The sequence below is a fragment of the Hemitrygon akajei genome, chromosome 10, assembly GCF_048418815.1.
Source record: "Hemitrygon akajei chromosome 10, sHemAka1.3, whole genome shotgun sequence".
Lineage (NCBI taxonomy): Eukaryota > Metazoa > Chordata > Chondrichthyes > Myliobatiformes > Dasyatidae > Hemitrygon > Hemitrygon akajei.
Genome location: NC_133133.1, coordinates 159,358,115 through 159,378,088, shown reverse-complemented (window position 1 = coordinate 159,378,088; position 19,974 = coordinate 159,358,115). Strand labels below are relative to the sequence as shown.

At 39.5% G+C, this 19,974-nt stretch overlaps 1 protein-coding gene across 1 annotated transcript in view; it reads right to left on the bottom strand.

The window, feature by feature from the left end:
• Nucleotides 1-19,706, bottom strand: part of cftr (CF transmembrane conductance regulator) — a 150,171-nt gene extending 130,465 nt beyond the window's left edge. Inside the window, exons 1-2 of the mRNA XM_073059522.1 lie at nt 19,609-19,706; nt 4,709-4,819 (exon numbers count right to left, since the gene is read on the bottom strand). Of these exons, the coding sequence (XP_072915623.1) occupies nt 4,709-4,819; nt 19,609-19,661 (164 nt within the window). The 5' untranslated portion in view covers nt 19,662-19,706. The remainder of the gene's footprint in view (nt 1-4,708; nt 4,820-19,608) is intronic.
• Between the last annotated feature and the right edge of the window lie 268 nt (nt 19,707-19,974).

Genomic DNA, 19,974 nt, shown 5'->3' with positions numbered 1-19,974 from the left:
TGCCCTCCAGAAACGTGATGCAAATTGTGGACCATGATCTGAGACAATGTCTACTGGGAATCAATGGATGCTGAAGACTTGGTCCTGGACAATTTCGACCATCTCCACCACAGATGGTAGCTTATCCAAAGCAATGAACTTGCAAGCTTTTGAAAACCGATCGACAATTACCATAAAGACAGTCTTCCCCTTGGATGGTGGAAGACCTGTGACATGGAGATGTGCACCCATGGCCTTTCCAGAACAGGGTGACTGTGAAGGAGCCCTTGAGATCAGGTATGGGGCTTATTGTTCCGGGCACACACCTCACATGCCTGCATGTACTGCATCTGATTTTCATTCCCTGTGCGCGATGGTCCTGGCTAGGGCTTTTCCAGCCGGAAGAGAAATAATGAAGATCACCTTTCCATGCTCCGAAGAGTTCCGGGATGGCTGGAGTTCGAACACTAATGAGCATTGAATGAGGAAGCCACAGCAAGAGTCAGGTCACCATTAAATCTCTCTAGGGCTGGAAGATGTATCGGTTCCGCAGGGCGACTGACAGGCTCTCCCATGCAAAAGTTGACAAACGGCTACCTGGAGGTCATGTATCTCCAGGCTCTGTCTGGAAATCTTCTCACTGTGGCTGGTCACAGCTGACAAAAGACTCTGATACCCTGCTTGGTCCATACTGGCTCAACCGTGCTGTAATAAGAGTGTTTGACGAAGATGGTGTGGAGCCAAATGCCAGAGTATCAGAAGCCAAGATCAAGAGACGGAGTGAAGCTGGGTCAAGAACTGAGCACAAAACAACAAATGCTAAACAATTTCTCTGGTTGAGGTTATGATTGAGCACTGAGGCCCTGTTCAGGTGCTCTTTAAATACTCAATTCTTGGTGCCTAAAACATGATTGCCAATTAGTGTGATGAAGCCTTAAAGGAGGCACGCCAGCTAGCCATACTCCAGAGAGTTAAAGCGTCTAAACCCCAGAAACTGCTGCGGTTGAGTGCATCTCGGAACACTAGGACTCCAAAGTTCCTTTGCACCTGCAGTTTCTGAATTCTTTCCCCATTTAGAAAGTACTTTATTTCTTCTGCAAAAGTGCATGACCAAAAACTTCCCTGCACTCTTTTCCACCTATCACTTCTTTGCCCATTCTCCCAACATGTCTAATACATTCTTCAGACTTCCTGTTTTCTGAACACTACCTGGCCGTCCATCAATCTTTGTATTATCTACAAACTTAGTACAAAGCCATCAATTCCATCCAAATGATTAGCATTTAACATGAAAAGTAGTGGTCCCACATGAACCCCTGCAGAATGCCACTAGTCAGCAGTGGCCAACCAGAAAAGGACCCCTTTATTCCCACTGTTAGCCTGTTGCTGGTCAGCTCATCATCCATCCATTCTGGTGCCTTTCTTGTAATACTGTGGGGCTCTTATCTTGTTCAACAGCCTCATATGTGACATCTCACCAAAGGCCTCTGAAAACCCAAGTAAACAGTATTCATTGACTCTCCATTGTCCATCCTGCTTTTTACTTCCTCAAGGATTCCAACAGATTTTTCAGGCAAGATTTCCCCTTAAGGAAATCGTGCTGATTTCAACCTATTTTAACATGTGCTTCTAAGAACCTAATATCTCATCCTTAATAATGGACTCTAAATTCATACAAAGCATTGAAGTGAGGCTAACCAGACTATAATTTCCTATCTTCTGCATCACTCCCTTCCAAAAGAGTGGAGTGACATTTGCAACTTTCCATTCCTTTGGAACCATTCCTGACTTTAGTGATTCTTGAAATATTATTACTAATCTCTTCATCTACCTCTTTCAGAACCTTGGGATGTAGTCTGTCCAGTGCAGTTGACATCCACCTTCCAAGCACCTTCAGCTTTAAAGCAAATTTGCTTTAGTAATAGCAACAACATTCACTTCTTCCCCCTGACACCCTTGAATTTCTGGTATGTTGCTGGCGTCTATTTCTTTGTTCCTCAATACTACTTCTCCGGCATCATTTTCTGGCAGACCAATATCCACTCTTGCCTCTCTTTTCTCTTTATATATCAGAAAAAAAAACTTCTGGTATCCCCTTTTGTGAAGGCTAGCTTACCTTCATAATTTTATCTTTTCTCCACTTATTGTTTTTTTAGTTGCCTTCTGTTGGTTTTTAAAAGCATCCCAATCCTCCAGCTTTCTGATAGTTTTTGCAATATTGTATGCCATCCCTTGTGCTTTTATGTTGTCTTTTCCTTCCCTTGTCAGCCAGGGTTGCCTCATCCTCCCTTTAGAATACGTTTTCTTTGGGATGAACTGATCCCATGCCTTCCGAATTACTCTCAAAAACTCCTGCTGTTGCTACTGTACCATCATGCCTGCTTGGTTCCCATTCCACTCAACTTTGGCCAGATCCTCTTTCATGCATCTGTAGTTACTTTTGCTCAACTGTAATACAGATACATCCAATTTTAGCCTCAAGCTGCAGGATCAGTCCTATCATATTATGATCACTCACTCTTAAGGGTTCTTTTAAGCTCTCTCATCAAATCTGGTTCATTACAAAACAACAAATCAGGAATTGCCTTTTCTCTAGTGGGCTTCTTTCTAAAAACCCATTTCACAAGCATTCTACAAACTCCTTTTTCCAGTGCCAACACTGTTTGCCCAGTCCACCTGCATGAAGTCCCCTGATGGCGTTAACATTGCCTTCCTCACATGCCGTTCCTATCTCCTGTTTTATTTTGTGTCCCACATCTCAGCTACTATTCAGAGGCCTGTATATAACTCTCAACGTTTCTTTAACTTGTAGTTTCTCAACTCTCCCCACAAGGATACACCATCTTCTGATCCGATGTCACTTCTTGCTAAGGAATTGATTTCATTGTTTACCGACAGAGTCACCCATCCCCTCTGCCCACTTGGTTGCCTTTTGATGGGATGTGTATCCCTGGATGTTTAGCTCCTAGCTGTGATCTTCTTTTAGCCATGACTCTGTGATGCCACAGCATCGTGGCTGGGAATATCTAGCTGCATTATAAGCTTATCTACCTTGTTTAGCATACTGCATACATTCAAACATACCACCTTCAGTCCAGCATTTACCACCCTCTTCTCAAATTTGTCTCCATGTTACCTGAAGTTAAATACTTAACACTTTATGGAACAGTTTTATGGAAAACTCTGAACATCCCCTACATAGCACCATCCAGAGACAGAGAAGCAGTTTCAGCGACAGGTTACTATCGATGCAATGCTCCTCAGACAGGATGAAGAGGTCAATATTCCCCAATGCCATTAGGCTTTACAATTCAACCGCCAGGACTTAAGAACTGTTTAAAAGCTATTATTAATGCTTTTTGAGATAGTGATTTAGATGCATATCATATTTTTTTTACTGAGTTAAGTATTGTATGTAATTAGTTTTGCTACAACAAGTGTATGGGACATTGGAAAAAAAGTTGAATTTCCCCATGGGGATGAATAAAGTATCTATCTATCTATCTATCTATCTATCTATCTTCTAACTTTCTATTATTATGAAAGCTTCAGCGACCCCTCCTGCACTTTCCTTCACTTTTTACTTTATCTCTATTTTCCCACTCTTTTGAACTCAGCTCCATGACTTAGTTTAAAACCCTCTTCATATCCTGGTCCTGGCATAGTTCAGGTGGAGCAAATCCCATTGGAACCGTTCCCTCCTTCCCCAGCACTAGTGCCAATGTCCCACATATTCAAATCCACTTCTCCCACACTAATCTTTGAGCTGCACATTAAATTCTCTAATCTTATTGACCCTGTGCCAATTTGCAAGTGGCTCAAGTAACAATCCGGAGATTATTACCAGTTCAGCATTGCTTTTTAGTTTAGTCCCTGGCTGCTGAAATTCCCTCAGCAGAACTCCTTTCCTTGTCCTGCCTTTGTCATTGGCATCCCTATGGACCATGACAACTGGATCTTCCCATTTCATTCTAAGTTAAGTAAGATGTCCCAAACCTGGACACCAGGCAGGCAACACAGCCTTTGGGAATCTCAATCCTTCAGTCAGAGACTTGTGCCTATTCCCCTGAATGTACTAATGCCAATTACAACTACCTTTCTCTCCCACCTCTCGAGTGGCTCCCAGAATTACAGTGCTCATCCCTCCTACAGCCCCTACCCTTCCCTGCACAGGGAGCAAAAATCTCAGCCCTGTTCAACAAGTTCACAATATACAGTACCTCTTATTATTCCAGCCCAAACACTTTGAGGTAGGTACCCTTTGCAGTTTAAAAAAGATATTTACAAGTGCTGTGCACTATTCTGATAGGAAGTTACTGTGAACCCCTCCCCTCTACTGGCATTTTTGCAACAATGAACTGATTATGGCTCAGGAGCTGCAAGAGCTGACGTGGGGTGGGTTGGGGTGAGTTGTGGGGATTTAAGGCTGAGCCATGTCCGACACATTGAGTGTAGGACATTGCTGGGATTGGCATCTGTTCCACTGGTTAACAGACTGTCCTTTTTATTATATATGCCTGTCAACGTACAGGTTAGGTGCTGCCAGTCAAGGGAAGATACCAGGACATATCACACCAGCCAGCATGCAGTCTTGAAAGCCACATTTAGATCATAGCTCCATCTATTCATTTAGTCAATTTGTAAGTAAACATTCATCACCATCCACTACTATTTAATATGCAATTAAACACCATATTTTAAAATGTCTACTGACTGAATTACATTGTACCTTTCTAACATCTCTGAGAGTTCATCTGCAGAGTCTGATGATGGAATCTGATAGATGTCTGACAGTTCCAGCTTCTGTTTGTAGCCTTTTCTCAGAATGTGTCTTGGCCATCTGAGGAACACAAACAGTAAAGGTCCATTACAATGTAAGACCAATCATTCATGAAGTTTTTAAAATCAAAATACTTTTTCAAAAGTATTCAGCCAGTGTTAAGTCATATTATTCAACTTTACTGATTCATCTTAAGCATGTGCATGTCATTGGCAGGGCAAAAAATTATTCCCTTTTCCCAAATTGCCCCTTGAACTGATTGGTTTGTTAAATTACCTCACAGCACAGTTAAGAATGGATGTGGAGTCACCCAGATTAGTTAAATATCCCAGATTTACTTCCTTTAAGGACAATATAATATTGGACAATCCGATGTAAATAATACTAACATTTTTTAAACACCTGATGCCTGCTGGATCCTCAGCTTCCTAACTGGAAGACCACAACCTGTGCAGATTGGTAATAACATCTCCTTCTTGCTAACAATCAACACTGGTGCACCTCAGTGATGTGTGCTTAGCCCACTGATCTACTCTCTCTATACCAATGACTGTGTGGCTAGGTATAGCTCAAATGTCATTGATAAATTTGCTGATGGTACAGCCATTGTTGGTAGAGTCCCACATGAAAACACGAGGGTGTACAGGAGCGAGATACACCAGCTAATTGAGTGGTGTCGCAGCGACAACCTTGCACTCAATGTCAGTAAGACCAAAGAGATGATTGGGACTTTAGGAAGGGTAAGATGAGAGAACATGAACCAATCCTCATAGAGGGATCAGAAGTGGAGAGAGTGAGCAGTTTCAAGTTCCTGGGTGTCAAGATTTCTGAAGATCTAACCTGGTCCCAACATATCGATGCAATACAAAGAAGGCAAGACAGCGTCTTTACTTCATTAGGAGTTTGAGGAGATTTGGTCTGTCTGCTAAAACACTTCTACAGATGTACCGTGGAGAGCATTCTATCAGTCTGCATCACAATCTGATATGGAGTGGGGGGGAAGGCTACTGCACAGGATCGAAAGAAGCTACAGAAAGTTGAAAAATTAATCAGCTCCATCTTGGGCAATAGTGTCCATAGTATTCAAAGCATCTTCAAGGAGTGGTGCCTCAGAAAGGTGGTGTCCATCATTAAGGAGCCCATTCATTCACGGCATGCCCTCTTCCCATTGTTACTGTCAGGAAGGTAGTACAGAAACCTGAAGGTACATGCTCAGCAATTCAGAAGCAGCTTCTTCTCCCTGCTAACAGACTCCTAAATGGACATCAAACTCATGGACACTACCTCACTTTTTTAATATATTGTTTCTGTTTCTGCACTATTTAATATAGATATATATATACTTACTGTAATTGATTTACTTATTCATTCTATATTATCATGTATTGTACCGCAGCCGCTAGGTTAACCAATTTCACAACACATGCCGGTGATATTAAACCTGATTCTGATTCTGATTCTAATTCTGCTGTGGTGGGATTTGAACATGTGCCTTGTATCAACAGTCCAGAGTTCTGCGTTATAATCCAGCAAAAATATAACCATGTCCCTACTCTGGCCTCAACATACAAGTTTATTAGCCTCAAAAGTATGTAACAGCTTTCATTCTGATATCATTGAACAGTTTACACTGCTACCTCCTGAAACTTGAGACCCAATTCCTAAATCTACCCAATTCCTAATGGAAAAATATAAATTCAAGTACTTCTAAATTCTATTTTTCGCAGAAGTATCAACATTTTGAGATTACACTCACTGCAGTGACTTGAAAGGGAGCGAATGTAGCTTGCTAGCGAGATTGGCATTGCACAAAATGTTAGCAGTTAATTTTTTTTAACAAACTACAAAATAATTTTAATTTAGAAGTGGTTTATGCATTTACATAGAAATTACTTGACGCTTGTAATTGGTCTGGTACAATGCAAGCATATTTGGGCTTAATCTATGGAATAACTCAAAAATGAAATTCTCTTTACTTGAATATACAAATTTGGAGAAAAATCCCTTGCCTCATTGGCACTGTTATTTAAATGACTTTCAAATGATGAAAAGGTCATTGCAATTTATGGAATTTTACAATGGTGATCAAAAAATATTTGCCATATACATTATAGACATATGCAAGTAACAGCTTGATAAACTGCTCAAGTTTGTAATGTAATGAAGAAATAAATATTGGTCCAGCAAGCCACGTATTGTACATATCTGTAGACCTTCAGATTCATACTGATTCAGATTAATTTATTTATTACATATACGTTGAAACATGCAGTGAAATGCGTCACTTGAATTAACAACTAACACAAGTGACACCACAATATTGAGTGAGAGATTGTTGTTGAGGCACTGTTCAACCAGATTTTCAATTTTTCTCCTACATGTCGATTCATCACCACCATTGATTTAGCCAACAACAGTAGTGTCATCAGCAAACTTAAATATGGCATTAGCCTCTCAGTCACAACACTTGATAACATTTTGCTTCCTAAATACTCTTAGGTGTATCTTATGGATTTTGGGCTGATGGCCATGAAAGTCACAATGAAATTTCCTTATCACACACCATTCTTTTGGAAATTGCCTACATTTGTTATTTCTATTCATAATTCAAGTCAGAATAACTGATGCCATGACTAAGGGAGGAATTTTTGTTGGTTCAGAAATCAAATAGATCATCAATAACAGACAATTCGGAGAACTTCTACTGGAACCGTGGAAAATCACATGGAAAGCATTCAAGGATATTATTGAAATTTTTCTTGGCAACCACAGAGCACCAAACTACATGCAGCTGGTTGGTCATATATTTCAAACATACAAAACCATAAAGTGCAACATGTCACTAAAGATTAATTTTCTGCATTCTCATTTTTCCCTGCAAATCTTGACACTGTCAGTGATGAGCATGGTGAAAGGTTTCACCAGGACATTGCAGTCATGGAGAAATGCTATCAGGGCAACTGGAATCCATCAGTGCTGGCTGATTATCATTGGACGCTTAAGTGAGAAGCCTCAGACACTGAGTACAAATGAAAATCATCAACAAAACATTGTTAGCTTAGTTGGACTACTGCAAAGCATCAGCACCATTCTGCAATTAAACACATTATATTCAATAAAAGTTAATTTCTCGTTTCTGCAAATTCCTACGTGATACAAGTAGTCTGAAAATATATTTGTGTTCAGCTTCAAGCAGTCTATCTTAAGCATTTAAAAAGTTCTGAGGAAGCAACAATGTCAAAAAAACTTGTTGTCCAGTGTAATTATAAAGCGAGTAGAGCAGAAAAGCTTTGATGTGATGGTGGTTGTAGAAGAGATGTTGTTGCCAATCTGAACTGACTGGGGTCTGCAATTGAGGAAATCAAAGATTAATTTGCATAAGGCAGAATGAGGCCTTGGTCCCAACAGTTAAATTTCTATTTTGGTTGAAGCACCTATTCCTCTTATTTATGAATGTTGAGTCAAGGTTTATATGCAGCTCCATGAAACTATCAAATACTTATAGAAAAACTTATGAGAAGAAAGCTTAAAGCTGTAGAGTGATTCTTCTGCTTATTTGCATCCACACTTCATTGTCAGAAAGATTTTAGAAATGGTATGTGCTTAAAGTTAAATACATAGAACAGAAAAACTACCAATAGCTCATTCATTTTAAAAAAAAAACATAGATAGATTGCTTTATTCTATTATTATCCTTAAAACTTAGTCACAAAGTCAGGTGTGACTTAAATCAAATATATTTTTGTAAGCATGAATATCATATTTTATGTATGAACATTATTTATGAATGATGCATTCTTTAATTTAATTAATGACTTGCGTGCAGTTTTTAAAATTTAAACTTTTGAAACACTGTGCCAAATCACATTGCCTGCATTTGGCAGTTCTGAAGCTTTCACATGAGGTCTGGAAGTGCTGAACTTGCTGTAATTCAGGGGTGCAGAGAGAGAGACAGGCGCAGGGTGTCTCTCACTCTGCTCAGTCAATAGCCTCTGCATGGAGTCCCAACATTGCACTGGGCATTCAGCCTCTGCAGACAGATAGTGATTCCTAACCTGGAGATAGGAGGAAAAAGCTAAGTGAAGTTATTCATTTTTACTTACTTTAGTTTCCTGTTTTTGATCATTCATTTATATTTTACTGTTATGTCAGATGATTGAAAAAAATTTATTGTATTGTTAATCCTTTAATAATTTTTATGTCAAAGATAGGGGTGAAGCTCCTCAACTAGCGTTGCCCTTTATCAACGTTTGAACAGCTATTCTGAGGCTTGGACCATTTTGGACACTTCTCAATGCCAAAGGTCAACTAATCTCCTTTCGCTTTTCAGTCCACACTGAAATCACATAAAGTCCAGAACATATTTGTGGAATCTCATGAAGAATAAAAAAGCAACTCAGTTTGTCATGATTTCCAAAACTGCTCCTCTCTCCCACAGTTATATAACTTCTCAGAGAATTAGAAAAAAGTCACAGACAATTTACAGAAAAACAAGATCTTACATATTTTTGATAACCTATAATGCTATATTGACTATATGATTAATATTCTTATTTATGTTATATTCTAGGAAATCTATGAAAACAAAGCATTAAGCTGAAGGAAATAATCAAGTATTCTTTAAAAAAATGTAATAAATTGGTCCCCAGTGGAAAAACTACAACTCATTTCCATTGATCTGCAATTCCATGGGAAAAGAGGCATACATAATACTTAATTTAGTTTTACCCTTCTTGTAACTTAAACGCAAGACACTACAATTGGGGGCAGGTTCAAGGGGGATGTGAGGGGTAAGTTTGTTACTCAGAAAGTTGTGCATGGATGGAATACGCTGCCTGGTATGGTGGGAGAGTCAGATATATTAGAGGCTTTGAAGGAATGTTTAGATAGGCACATGGATGTAGGGAAGATGGGGGGATACCGACATGATAGAGGTAGGAAGTATTAATGTGCTTTTTAGCTGGTTTGGCACAACATTGTGGGCCAAATGGCCTGTTCCCATGCTGTACTCTTCTATGTACAATGTGGGGAAATGGTATAGTATTTGCTATGACAAATGGAATAGAAAAACAATCTCTTTTTAAACAATGAGAACTTGGGAAATATTGGCATATTGGGGATCCGCATGTGCTGGTTTTGGAGATCCAGAAGATAAACATCCAGATACATCTAGCAGCTAGAAGTGCAAATAGTAGTTTGCTAGCCCTTTTTTGCAAAAGTTGTCAAGGTACAACAGTAGGGATCTCTGAAATTTTGGAGGTGTTTGGTTTGGTGACTCCCTTCTGGTCCCGACTGTATACCTAAAGAGTCATTATTACATCTTATTTAACTAGATTGATTCCTTGAAAAAAAGAGTGGGGAAAGGTGTCATATAAAGACCGATTAAGATTTACCCAAGTAAACTGTCGTTCAGAAAAATTAAGTTGAGATATATGGCAAGCCGAGAGGGATTGACCAGACAAGTGATGAAAGGCAGTCCCCTCATGCTGGAGAACCTTGTCCTATGGGCACACTCTCAGGACAAGACGTTAGTCGTTTTGCACGAAGATGAAGTTTGATAATTCTTCCTTAGAGAGATCATTCAGCGATTGAGGAAATTCAGGACAGTTGCTGATTGGTTTTAGCATGTATATGGACTCGGAGAATATGGTAATTGGGCGAGCAAATGAATTTGAAGTACAAGGTCAGCACGGATCATTGAATATCTGACCATGTTTGAGGAATTAACTCACTTCCATTAGCTTCTATCATTTATCTTGTTTTCCTTTATAATTGTTCTCCCTGATCTATCTAATAGAACTTAGTAAATACCATTGATTCCTTTCATTATCTAATAAAACATTATTTAAAATACCTACAGGAATTTACTCATCCATAATGTAAGTAGCCCACATTTTTTAATCCCACTCCTCAGCTTCATGCTTTGAAATAGGTATTTCTCTTGTCATCCATCTTAAATCTTCAATTACAGCCTTAATACTTTGGTTTATGTGAGTGATCCTCCAAGAGGACCACATCCTTGTGGAAGGGTTTGAAGGCTTGCGTGCCTCGATGACCTGCGGAGCTATGTTAGCCGGAGGCAGGGCCTTGTGCTTCGGCTCTTGGTTTGACCAGCTTGACCCAAACAGATCAAACGGTAGAGGCCAGACGGAGCGAGGTCCACGAGTCCCCCAGGTTCGGGGGTTCAGTTCAGGGCTGAACAAAACTGTTACAGAAACAGCAATGAAGAATCCATCCACATCTGAGTGCGACAGTATTCCTGAGTACCCAGGGCTTGCATGACTGACAATAGTGAAAACCGAGCTACTGACACGATGAAGGTAACCCTGGACACTGCCAGTGATGGGGGACCTTCTTTGCTGTCCTAAACGCCACAATGGGCAATAGGTAAGTCATGTAAATAAACCAAACCAAGGTGCCGGAGCACAATGTCACCTAACTAACAAATCAGATGATGTTTCATTTTTGTGCTTTACAATATCCTCAAGCTGGAACGTAATATATCATTTTATTGATTTGCAAGGATGTTAACTGGATTGGAGAGCATGCTTTATGAGGATAGGTTGAGTGAACTTGGCCTTTTCTCCTTGGAGTGACAGAGGATGAGAGGTGAACTGATAGAGGTGTACAAGATGATGAGAGGCGTTGATTGTGTGGATAGTCAGAGGCTTTTTCCCAGGGCTGAACTGGCTAACATGAGGGGGCATAGTTTTAAGGTGCTGGGAAGTAGGTACAAGGGGGATGTCAGAGGTAATTTTTTCCACACAGAGAGCGGCGGGTGCATGGAATGCACTGTCAGTGACAGTGGTTGAGGCGGATACGATAGGGTCTTTTAAGAGCCTCTTAGATAGGTACATGGAGCTTAGAAAAATAGAAGGGCTATGTGGTAGGGATATTCTAGGCAGTTTCTAGAGTAGGTTACATGGTCAGCAGAACATTGTGGGCTGAAGGGCCTGTAATGTGCTGTAGATTTCTATGTCTCTATAAAATCAGAAAACTTCCGGAAATGCACTATACATCAGGCACTATTTGTAGAGCAGGAAGAAAATTTTATATTTTTAGCTGATCACATGCCTTTGCATGAGTTTGATCTAAGAAAGACATTGGAGTGGATTCCAGTGATGTTCACAAAATGATTCAGGGATTGAAAGACTTGTCATTTAAGGAGTGCCTGATGGCTCTGGGCCTCTGCTCACTGAAATTCAAAAGAATAAGGGGTGACCTTATTGAAAACTATAGAATGTTGAAAGGCCTCAGTAGGGTGGATGTGGAGAGGATATTTCCTGTGGTGGGCAAGTCTAAGACCAGCCTCAGAATAGAGGGGCATCCTTTTAGAACAGAGATGAGGAGGAATTTCTTTAGAATCTATGAATCTGTGGAATTCATTGCCACAGGCAGCTGTGGAGGCCAAGTCATTGGGTGTATTTAAGGCAGATGTTGATAAATTATTGATTAGTCACGGCATGAAGAGAAGACAGAAGATTGGGGCTGAGAGGCAGAAATGGATCAGTCATGATGAAATGACAAAGCAGTCTCGGTAGGCCAAAGAGCTTAATTCTGCTCCTATATTTTATGGTCATATGTTAAAGCTTAGCGAGGTCAAAGCAATTAGATTTTTAACTGTGTGATAAGGCTTAATTACTGACAACCTCATTTTCTAAACACTCATAGTCTGTTTTTATCTCAAACTCATTTCCCTCTCTTTTACCTTGCTATGTAGGATTAGGCATTGAATTACGATATTTATGGTTCAGAAACCACTAGTCAGTGTCATTTCTTCCACCTAATTGTTTAAGGAGAAATACTGTTTATTAGTCTCTGCAGACTAGTTATAAAGCCCTTCTAGTGGTTTTGAATTTGAAGTAGCTCCTTTACAGCATGTTCCAAGGCAAATCCTCATCGTCCTTCCTCTGATTCCGAGCATGAAGGGCAAACTGCAGTTGAATAAAATAGATTGAATATCTCAGTAGCCAATTAGTGATGGCGAGTCCTCAGAATGTCACAGTAACAAGGCAAGGCTATAGTTCAGCACCAGCTAGGTAATTATATACTTGTGTCAACCAATTGGCCCGAGGTCACTCTGTACTTAAACCAAGGGCTTGTCATGAAATTCCACCAACACTTATTCTTTCAGCTTGGCTTGGATGTTGGAGACTCAATCTGTGTGAGTCTGAGAGTCTGGGGCCAAGAAATGGTTGTCGGATGCCCAAAGACAGCCTGTCCTGAGGTTGGAGGAAGGAGAGAGAGAGAGAGAGAGAGAGAGTGTGTGTGTGTGTGTGTGTGTGTGTGTGTGTGTGTGTGTGTGTGTGTGTGTGTGTGTGTGTGTGTGTGTGTGTGTGTGTGTGTGTGTGTGTGTGTGTGTGTGTGTGTGTGTGTGTGTGTGTGAGACAGAGAGAGACAGAATAGGTGGGTGGGTGAGAAAGTGGCTAGCTTTGCTATTGTTGTTTTATGTTGTTGTGTTGTTGTTGCTGTTGCTTGTGTTGTTAATACATAAATTCTACTGATAATATCGTGAACATGGTGGGTATGGACTGGCAACATCTCTTCTACAATCAATATCAGCACACATAAGAGCCATTACAAAGAAGGCACGAACAATTACAAAGAAGTTTGCATAGATTCAGCATGTCATCTAAAACCTTGACAACTTCTGCAGGTGCACAGTCGTGACCGCCTGGTGTGGAAACACCAATGCCAAAGAATGGAAACGCCTACAAAAGGCAGTGGATGCAGTCCGGTCCATCACAGGAAAATATCTCCCCACTATTAACCACATCCAGAATGAGTCAGCATCCATCATCAAGGACACCATTATCTTTGCTTGTTACTGCCATTGAGAAAGAGGTACAGGAGCCTTATGTCCCACACCACCAGGGTCAAGTTCAAATATAACTCTTCAACCATTAGACTCCTCAACCAGAGTGGATAATTTCACTCAACACTGACTGATTCCACAACCTATGGACTCACTTTCAAGGACTCTATATCTCATGTTCTCAGTAGTATTTATTTATTTATTCATTCATTAATTCTTATTTTTATTTGTTTTTTATATTTGCACAGTTTGTCTTCTTTTGCACATAGATTGTTAGCCTTTAAAGTTCAAATTTATTCTCAAGTGTGTATACCATGTATAACCTTGAGATTCATCTTCTTGCAGGAAACCACAAAACAAAGAAATACCATAGCATTCATCAAAAAAACACACACAACACCACCAAATATATAGACTTTGTGTGTAATTTTTATTGATCCCATTGTATTTCTTTGTTCTATTGTGAATGCCTGCAAGAAATTGAATCTCAGGGTAGTATACATGTACTTTGATAATAGATTTATTTTGAACTTTTAAAATGTCACGTTGGCTTGGATGTTGTAATTGTAAATCATTTTGAGGAAATTATCTTCACACTGTAGATTATCCGACAGTCTGAATATTTGCAGTTAAGTGCAGAAATGTAGAGATTGCACTGATTCCCAGCTTTGCTGGAAACATCTGATTTGCTTTCTCTTCCAGTGTGATCTGCAGAGATCAGTCACCTGATAAGAATTTCAGATATCTGCAAATTATTCACACTATGAAACTTGTCATCAAACTTTCTGATCAAAATAATGTTATGAATTTGGACTGTCATTTTCTGCAATATTTGTTACAAATTGGACTTGCTGGTCCCTAGTGTTTTGGTACTGTTTGTTTCCAATTTCTTGCAGGCATAAATTTTTAACTGCATCATTGGTTAGTGTGGTAGTACACATACTGTTTTTGGTTACCGCAGTAGCGCATGTAGCTCCAGTGCTACTAATTAATATCATTTGTTAAACTTGCAAGTAAATCCAATGTTGATAGGAGAAAGAATCCTCTTCTTTCCCATCACCACAATTTGCACTATTTAAAAAAATCATTAATGATTTTGGCGTGTTTTGGTGATAAATTGGAAACAATTTAGTTGCTAGGTTCAGTGGTGTTTGCCATTTGCAAAATAGCTAAGTTTCTATGATGGTGATGTGAAGACATGGTTAACATTTGGATCCTAACCTGCATCAACCACACTCATTCTGATGCAATGGTGACTGTACTTCATGAGCATCACAATATCAGAGGCATTGAAGAGAAGGCCCACAGCAGGAAAATGGGGAAGAAGGAGAAACAGGAGGGCTCTTCTAAGACAATATCTGTGATGGAAAGGCAACACGAGTGAATCTGCAGATGCTGGAAATGAATAAAAATGCAAAATGCTGGCAGAACTCAGCAGGCCAGACAGCATCTATGGGAGGAGGTAGGGTGGGTTTCGGCCCGAAACGTCATCACTATCTCCTCCCATAGATGCTGTCTGGCCTGCTGAGATCTGCCAGCATTTTGTGTTTTTATCTGTGATGGACTTGGTTTTAAACAAGAGAAAATAGCTTTCAAAGATCATTGTAGAAAACTATACAATAGTTGTATTGTGGTTAGCAAACTCATCATGTGTATTTTAAAGTGTGTATTAGAGACCATAAACCTAAAAAACAAGCTTAGTTTTAAGTGCCTGCTCAAATGATCAAAATTAACAATGATCAATTCGATCTGGAGGCAGGATGAGATCTGTACATGGAGGTATCTTCCAGGATAATCCTTGTTAAATCTGCATACTAAACTGTAAAAAATCAATTCCACTGAATGTTCTCTTGATATTTCTTGATATTTTGAGTTGGTCATCAATTTTAGATGAATTGAACTAGAATTGCCTAGTGGAAGCTTTGAGTCCTTACGAATTAACACATTGGGCTGAGTAGAGCTGGCTGGTATCTGGTGGTTTTGTTGGGAATCACTCAGCTTATTTTGGACTTGCATGCATGCTTGGCCAACTTGCAGAAAATTTTGGGGTTAATTTCTTGGTATTTTTTCCATAAAATGTAGAAGTCCATTTCCCCCATCAAGACTATGTTGGGCCTCATACTAGCTCCAGCAATAACCTTACTCCACCCTCTTTATGTAACTTATATTCTTTCTCATGCCCCCAATCACCAACCAACATTAAGGCAATTTAGAGTCATGGTCATACAACAGGTAAGTGGCATTTTAGCCCATGAAGTCTATATAAACCATCAAGCACCCATTTACACTAATCCTATAACTAATCCCATTTTATTCCTCCTCTATTCCCATCAATTTCCTCTAGATGCTACCTGTCACCTATAAGCTGTGAGCAAATTCCAGTGACCAGTTAACCTGCCGTTGACTGAAATACTGATGTCACTGGTTCACCCGGAAATCCACACAGTGACAGTGACAACAGCTTTGGTCAGAATTGAACCCAAGTTACTGACCTGTGTCTGCTTCACCACCGCATAGTTTGATATTTCCACCAACCGTTCCAAGTTCAAAATTAATCTGTCCAGTGTCTCAACTTAAATTGAAACAAATCGAGAGCAGAATTGTCATTCGTTGCTGAATTAGTGAAATCTATCAACCATTAGAATAACTGGACTCTGTGAGCACAATAGGAAGCTATAGTAACCAATGTCAGCGTGATATCCATTGGAGTAAGAAACCCTTTCATCAATCTGTTTTAAAAATCCTTTGTAATGTCAAATGACTAGAAAAGACAAAGTTAACTGAATTTAATGGGTTAAAGGAAAAGGAAAAAATTGCGGTTTCTTCACATACTGCAATTTAACTATGAAATCAGAGAATGACTTAATAATGTATTTGTCAAAGCAAAATTTGTCAACATAACTAACATCCAAAATCATAATTCAGGCTGACATTCTTTTTGTAAATCATAAGCACAATAAAGCACTTGAAGTCAGGGCCACCAGAAGGCTAACTTCAGCTAGCAAATAAGGTAAATGTGTTTACATCAGTAAGCAGTATTCCATCCAAATGAGATATTTCATCAAGTTAGCATAAAAAAATTAATTATGCTGGTGTTTAAATGGAAACTTGTGTTTTGTTCACTTTTTTAATCATTATGAAATGCAAAGTATTAATATTTAATGTAACTTTACTCTTTGGTTTCAAATGTGTATACTTTTATTCACAGGATAGAATTTGGTGGCAACATCAGTATATATCTCTTAAACTTAAATTCTTTAGGAAGGTGTAAATGAGCTTTCGTCTTGAAACTTCACTTTCCCACATTAATATCAGGTTATGAGTTCCACAGTTTTGATGCAGTGACTAAGAAAAAAGGGCAGTGTATTTACAAGTCAGGGTGCTGTGTGTTTGGAAGGGGACTTCACAGATGGAAGAATTCCCCTGCAATTCCTGCTCTGAACTTTCAAGGTGATAGAGGTCATGGCTAAAATATGTAGGTGAAATCACTTTTTTATTTCAGAAGAGTTCATTTTCGAAAAGTTTTCTCCGAATATTACTATTGGTTTTGATTTTTAAAAATCTTTAAATACACCTTCTCTGTTCATTTGCAATGGCTTGCTATGCTCACTATCCATTACCAAGACGGTAGATTCCAAGATGGTATCAAAGAAACACTGGCACATTGTTGTAAAGGAAGTTGCTCAGGGCAACACAGTGGTGCCGCTTCATAGCTCCAGTAACCCGGTTCAATACTGACCTCTGGAATTGAACTGTTTATGTGAAGTTTACAAGTTCTCCCTGTGACTGTGAGTTTTCCCCAGAAGTTCTTGTTCCTGCCTTCTGCACATCCAAAAGGTATGCATCGTGGTAAGTTAACTGGTCGTTGAGCATTACCCCTGTGCAAAGGTAAGTGCTAGAGTGTGTGGAGAGAGTGGTTCCTGGAAAAATCAGTGAGGGTTAGGATTGATCTCTGAGTCAGCGTGGACGTAATAGGCTGAATGACTTGTTTCGATAACATGAGGAAAGATAAAAAGTACCAACATAGTAGATTGGTGCCGGAAGGAATAGATGTTCTACTTTCAGGATAAGGTATCAGACAAGCAAAACCCACAAAATGCTGGGGAAACTCAGCCAGCTAGACAGCATCTGTCGGAAAGAGTACAGTCGACGTTTCATCCTCATGAATGTCTCTGCTCAAAATGTCGACTGTACTCCTTACCATAGATGCTGCCTGGCCTGCTGAGTTCCTCCGGCATTTTGTGTGTGTTGTTAGGATTTCCAGCATCTACAGATTTTCTCTTGTTTCAAGCAGGAAGCTTTGTTTTAGACAATATTGGCTGCATGATGATATGAAAATGACCCATTTAATCCAACTCTGTTTCTATCCCTTAGTGAATCCACGGTGCACGCTAATTCCCAGTCACCCGAATGCTTATTTGACGTTACAGTTTTTGAATCAAATTTAATTACAAAGATATGAATGGAGAGACAATGGAATGAATGTCCATTCAGAATGAAGAGTTATCTTATGAAGAAAGACTCTCCATTCCACACTTTATAAGAATGATGTGTTTTGTGAATGAAGCAGTATTTTGTGGAAGCTTGGTAGAATAGGTACTGCAAACGTATACCCCCTGGTGGAGGAGAGGGCACAGATGCATAGTAATCATTTGCCATCTTCAAAATGAGAGGAGGAGGATTTTTTTTCAAAGCGTTGTGAATCTTTGGAAATCTCTACCTTGGAGGATCATCAATAGTCAGTGATCGGTTGTTAAAAATAAAACTGATGTTTAGACTATTGAACAGTTATGAGGATTGGACAAGAAGGTAGAACTGAGGACGATTTATGCCTCATGTTTCTTTTCTTCTTGTCTAATTCTCTATTTAACAATTTTATGCTTCACGTTTTTGTAGGGAAAGTTATTTTCTTAATACAGTGGAAACTGTTATTTGTCCCCGATTGAAATCATCCGAAATGAAAGCAATTTATTTTGAATCCCATTGACTGAGATTGGCCCGGTAAATGGAGAATTTGATTGATTAAAATTCTAGTATGGGATAGCTCGAACAGATTCTGCCATTTGCTTGGCCGAACTCCAGGTTTTCACACAAACACGCTTAACGTTTACATTTTAAAAGTTGTTACCGCCGCTGTTCAGCAACTTACTAAAAGGCTGACAAGTAATTGTCCCTCGAAGGCAGTCAATAAGTTAAGATTTCGAACCATTACTAATAGAAACTGTATAATCGCTACCCTCTGCAGATTTGATCTTGATTTCACCTTGGGCACAAGAAATAACCCACTCTTGAAAAATAAACAGATTTTACATCCCTATAAATGTTTGCACCTGAAACCATACGTGTACACCATTTCTACGCAGGACCTCATTCTTAGCAATGTGCCAAGCGACGAATTGTAACACATATACACACGACGAATTTTGTTGTATTCTTTCTCAATGTAGTTGTAAATCTAGCGATTTAAAAAAATATATTATTTTACACTTCATTTTTATTACAATAATAAATGTCGAAACGAACTCGTGATTTTTTTTTTTCTGCTCTCCGTGTCGTCAAGGTCTTGAAAAGAATTGTTCCGCTTGTGTTTCGGAGAATTCAAGGAAGACACTGCTTAAGACAGCGAGAAGTCTCGTTAGTAATGTGAAATAAATCTTCAGCCTTGGCAGCCCTTGTGGAGTGATTTGCAAACAGTAAGCTCGGAAAGGTCAGTGTAGTTGGTAGGAGTTGTTACCAACAAGTGAACTGTGACAAATGTTTGTCTGAAGTTTCGAGTTTCTTGATCTGCCAAACGCGATATCCAGAAATTTACAATAAAAAACAGAGTAAAATGTTCAGTTCACTGACTGCAGCCCGGGAGTGTGACGGAGGAACTGATCTCCTATTCAGAGAGAGAACTCCCGGCAGTTTAATTAAAAAGAAACTCATGAGAACTACTGTAAAAGTTTCACCTTGGAAAGTTTTGTTTTGCCATGGAAACAGGACAGTGCGCGCTAAGAAGAGTTGGCACGGGCTTCGTAACGTTTGATCTTACCTGAAGAAGAGTTTGGAGAAGGCATTGGCTTTTTCTATGGGAGATCTCTGCATTGTTCCCTGCTGAAGAGATGCGAGTACCTGAGAGCAGAGTCTGACTTTACCCCACCTTATTAACTCTGCGTGGTGATGTCACTGTTCAGCCCAAAGAGAGAGAGGGAGAGGGAGAGGGAGCGACTGCCACTGATTTGTCACAAAAGTGGCAATCTCCCAGTCAAAAAAAAACTTTTTCTGCCAGAACTTAAACTAGGGCAAATTGTTGCCCATTTCCCTATAATTATTCACCACCACGGGCAAACAGTTGTTGTGTTTTATTAATAGCTGAGCAAATCTAGACGGCCAGGCAACTAGATTGTGTTAATACATG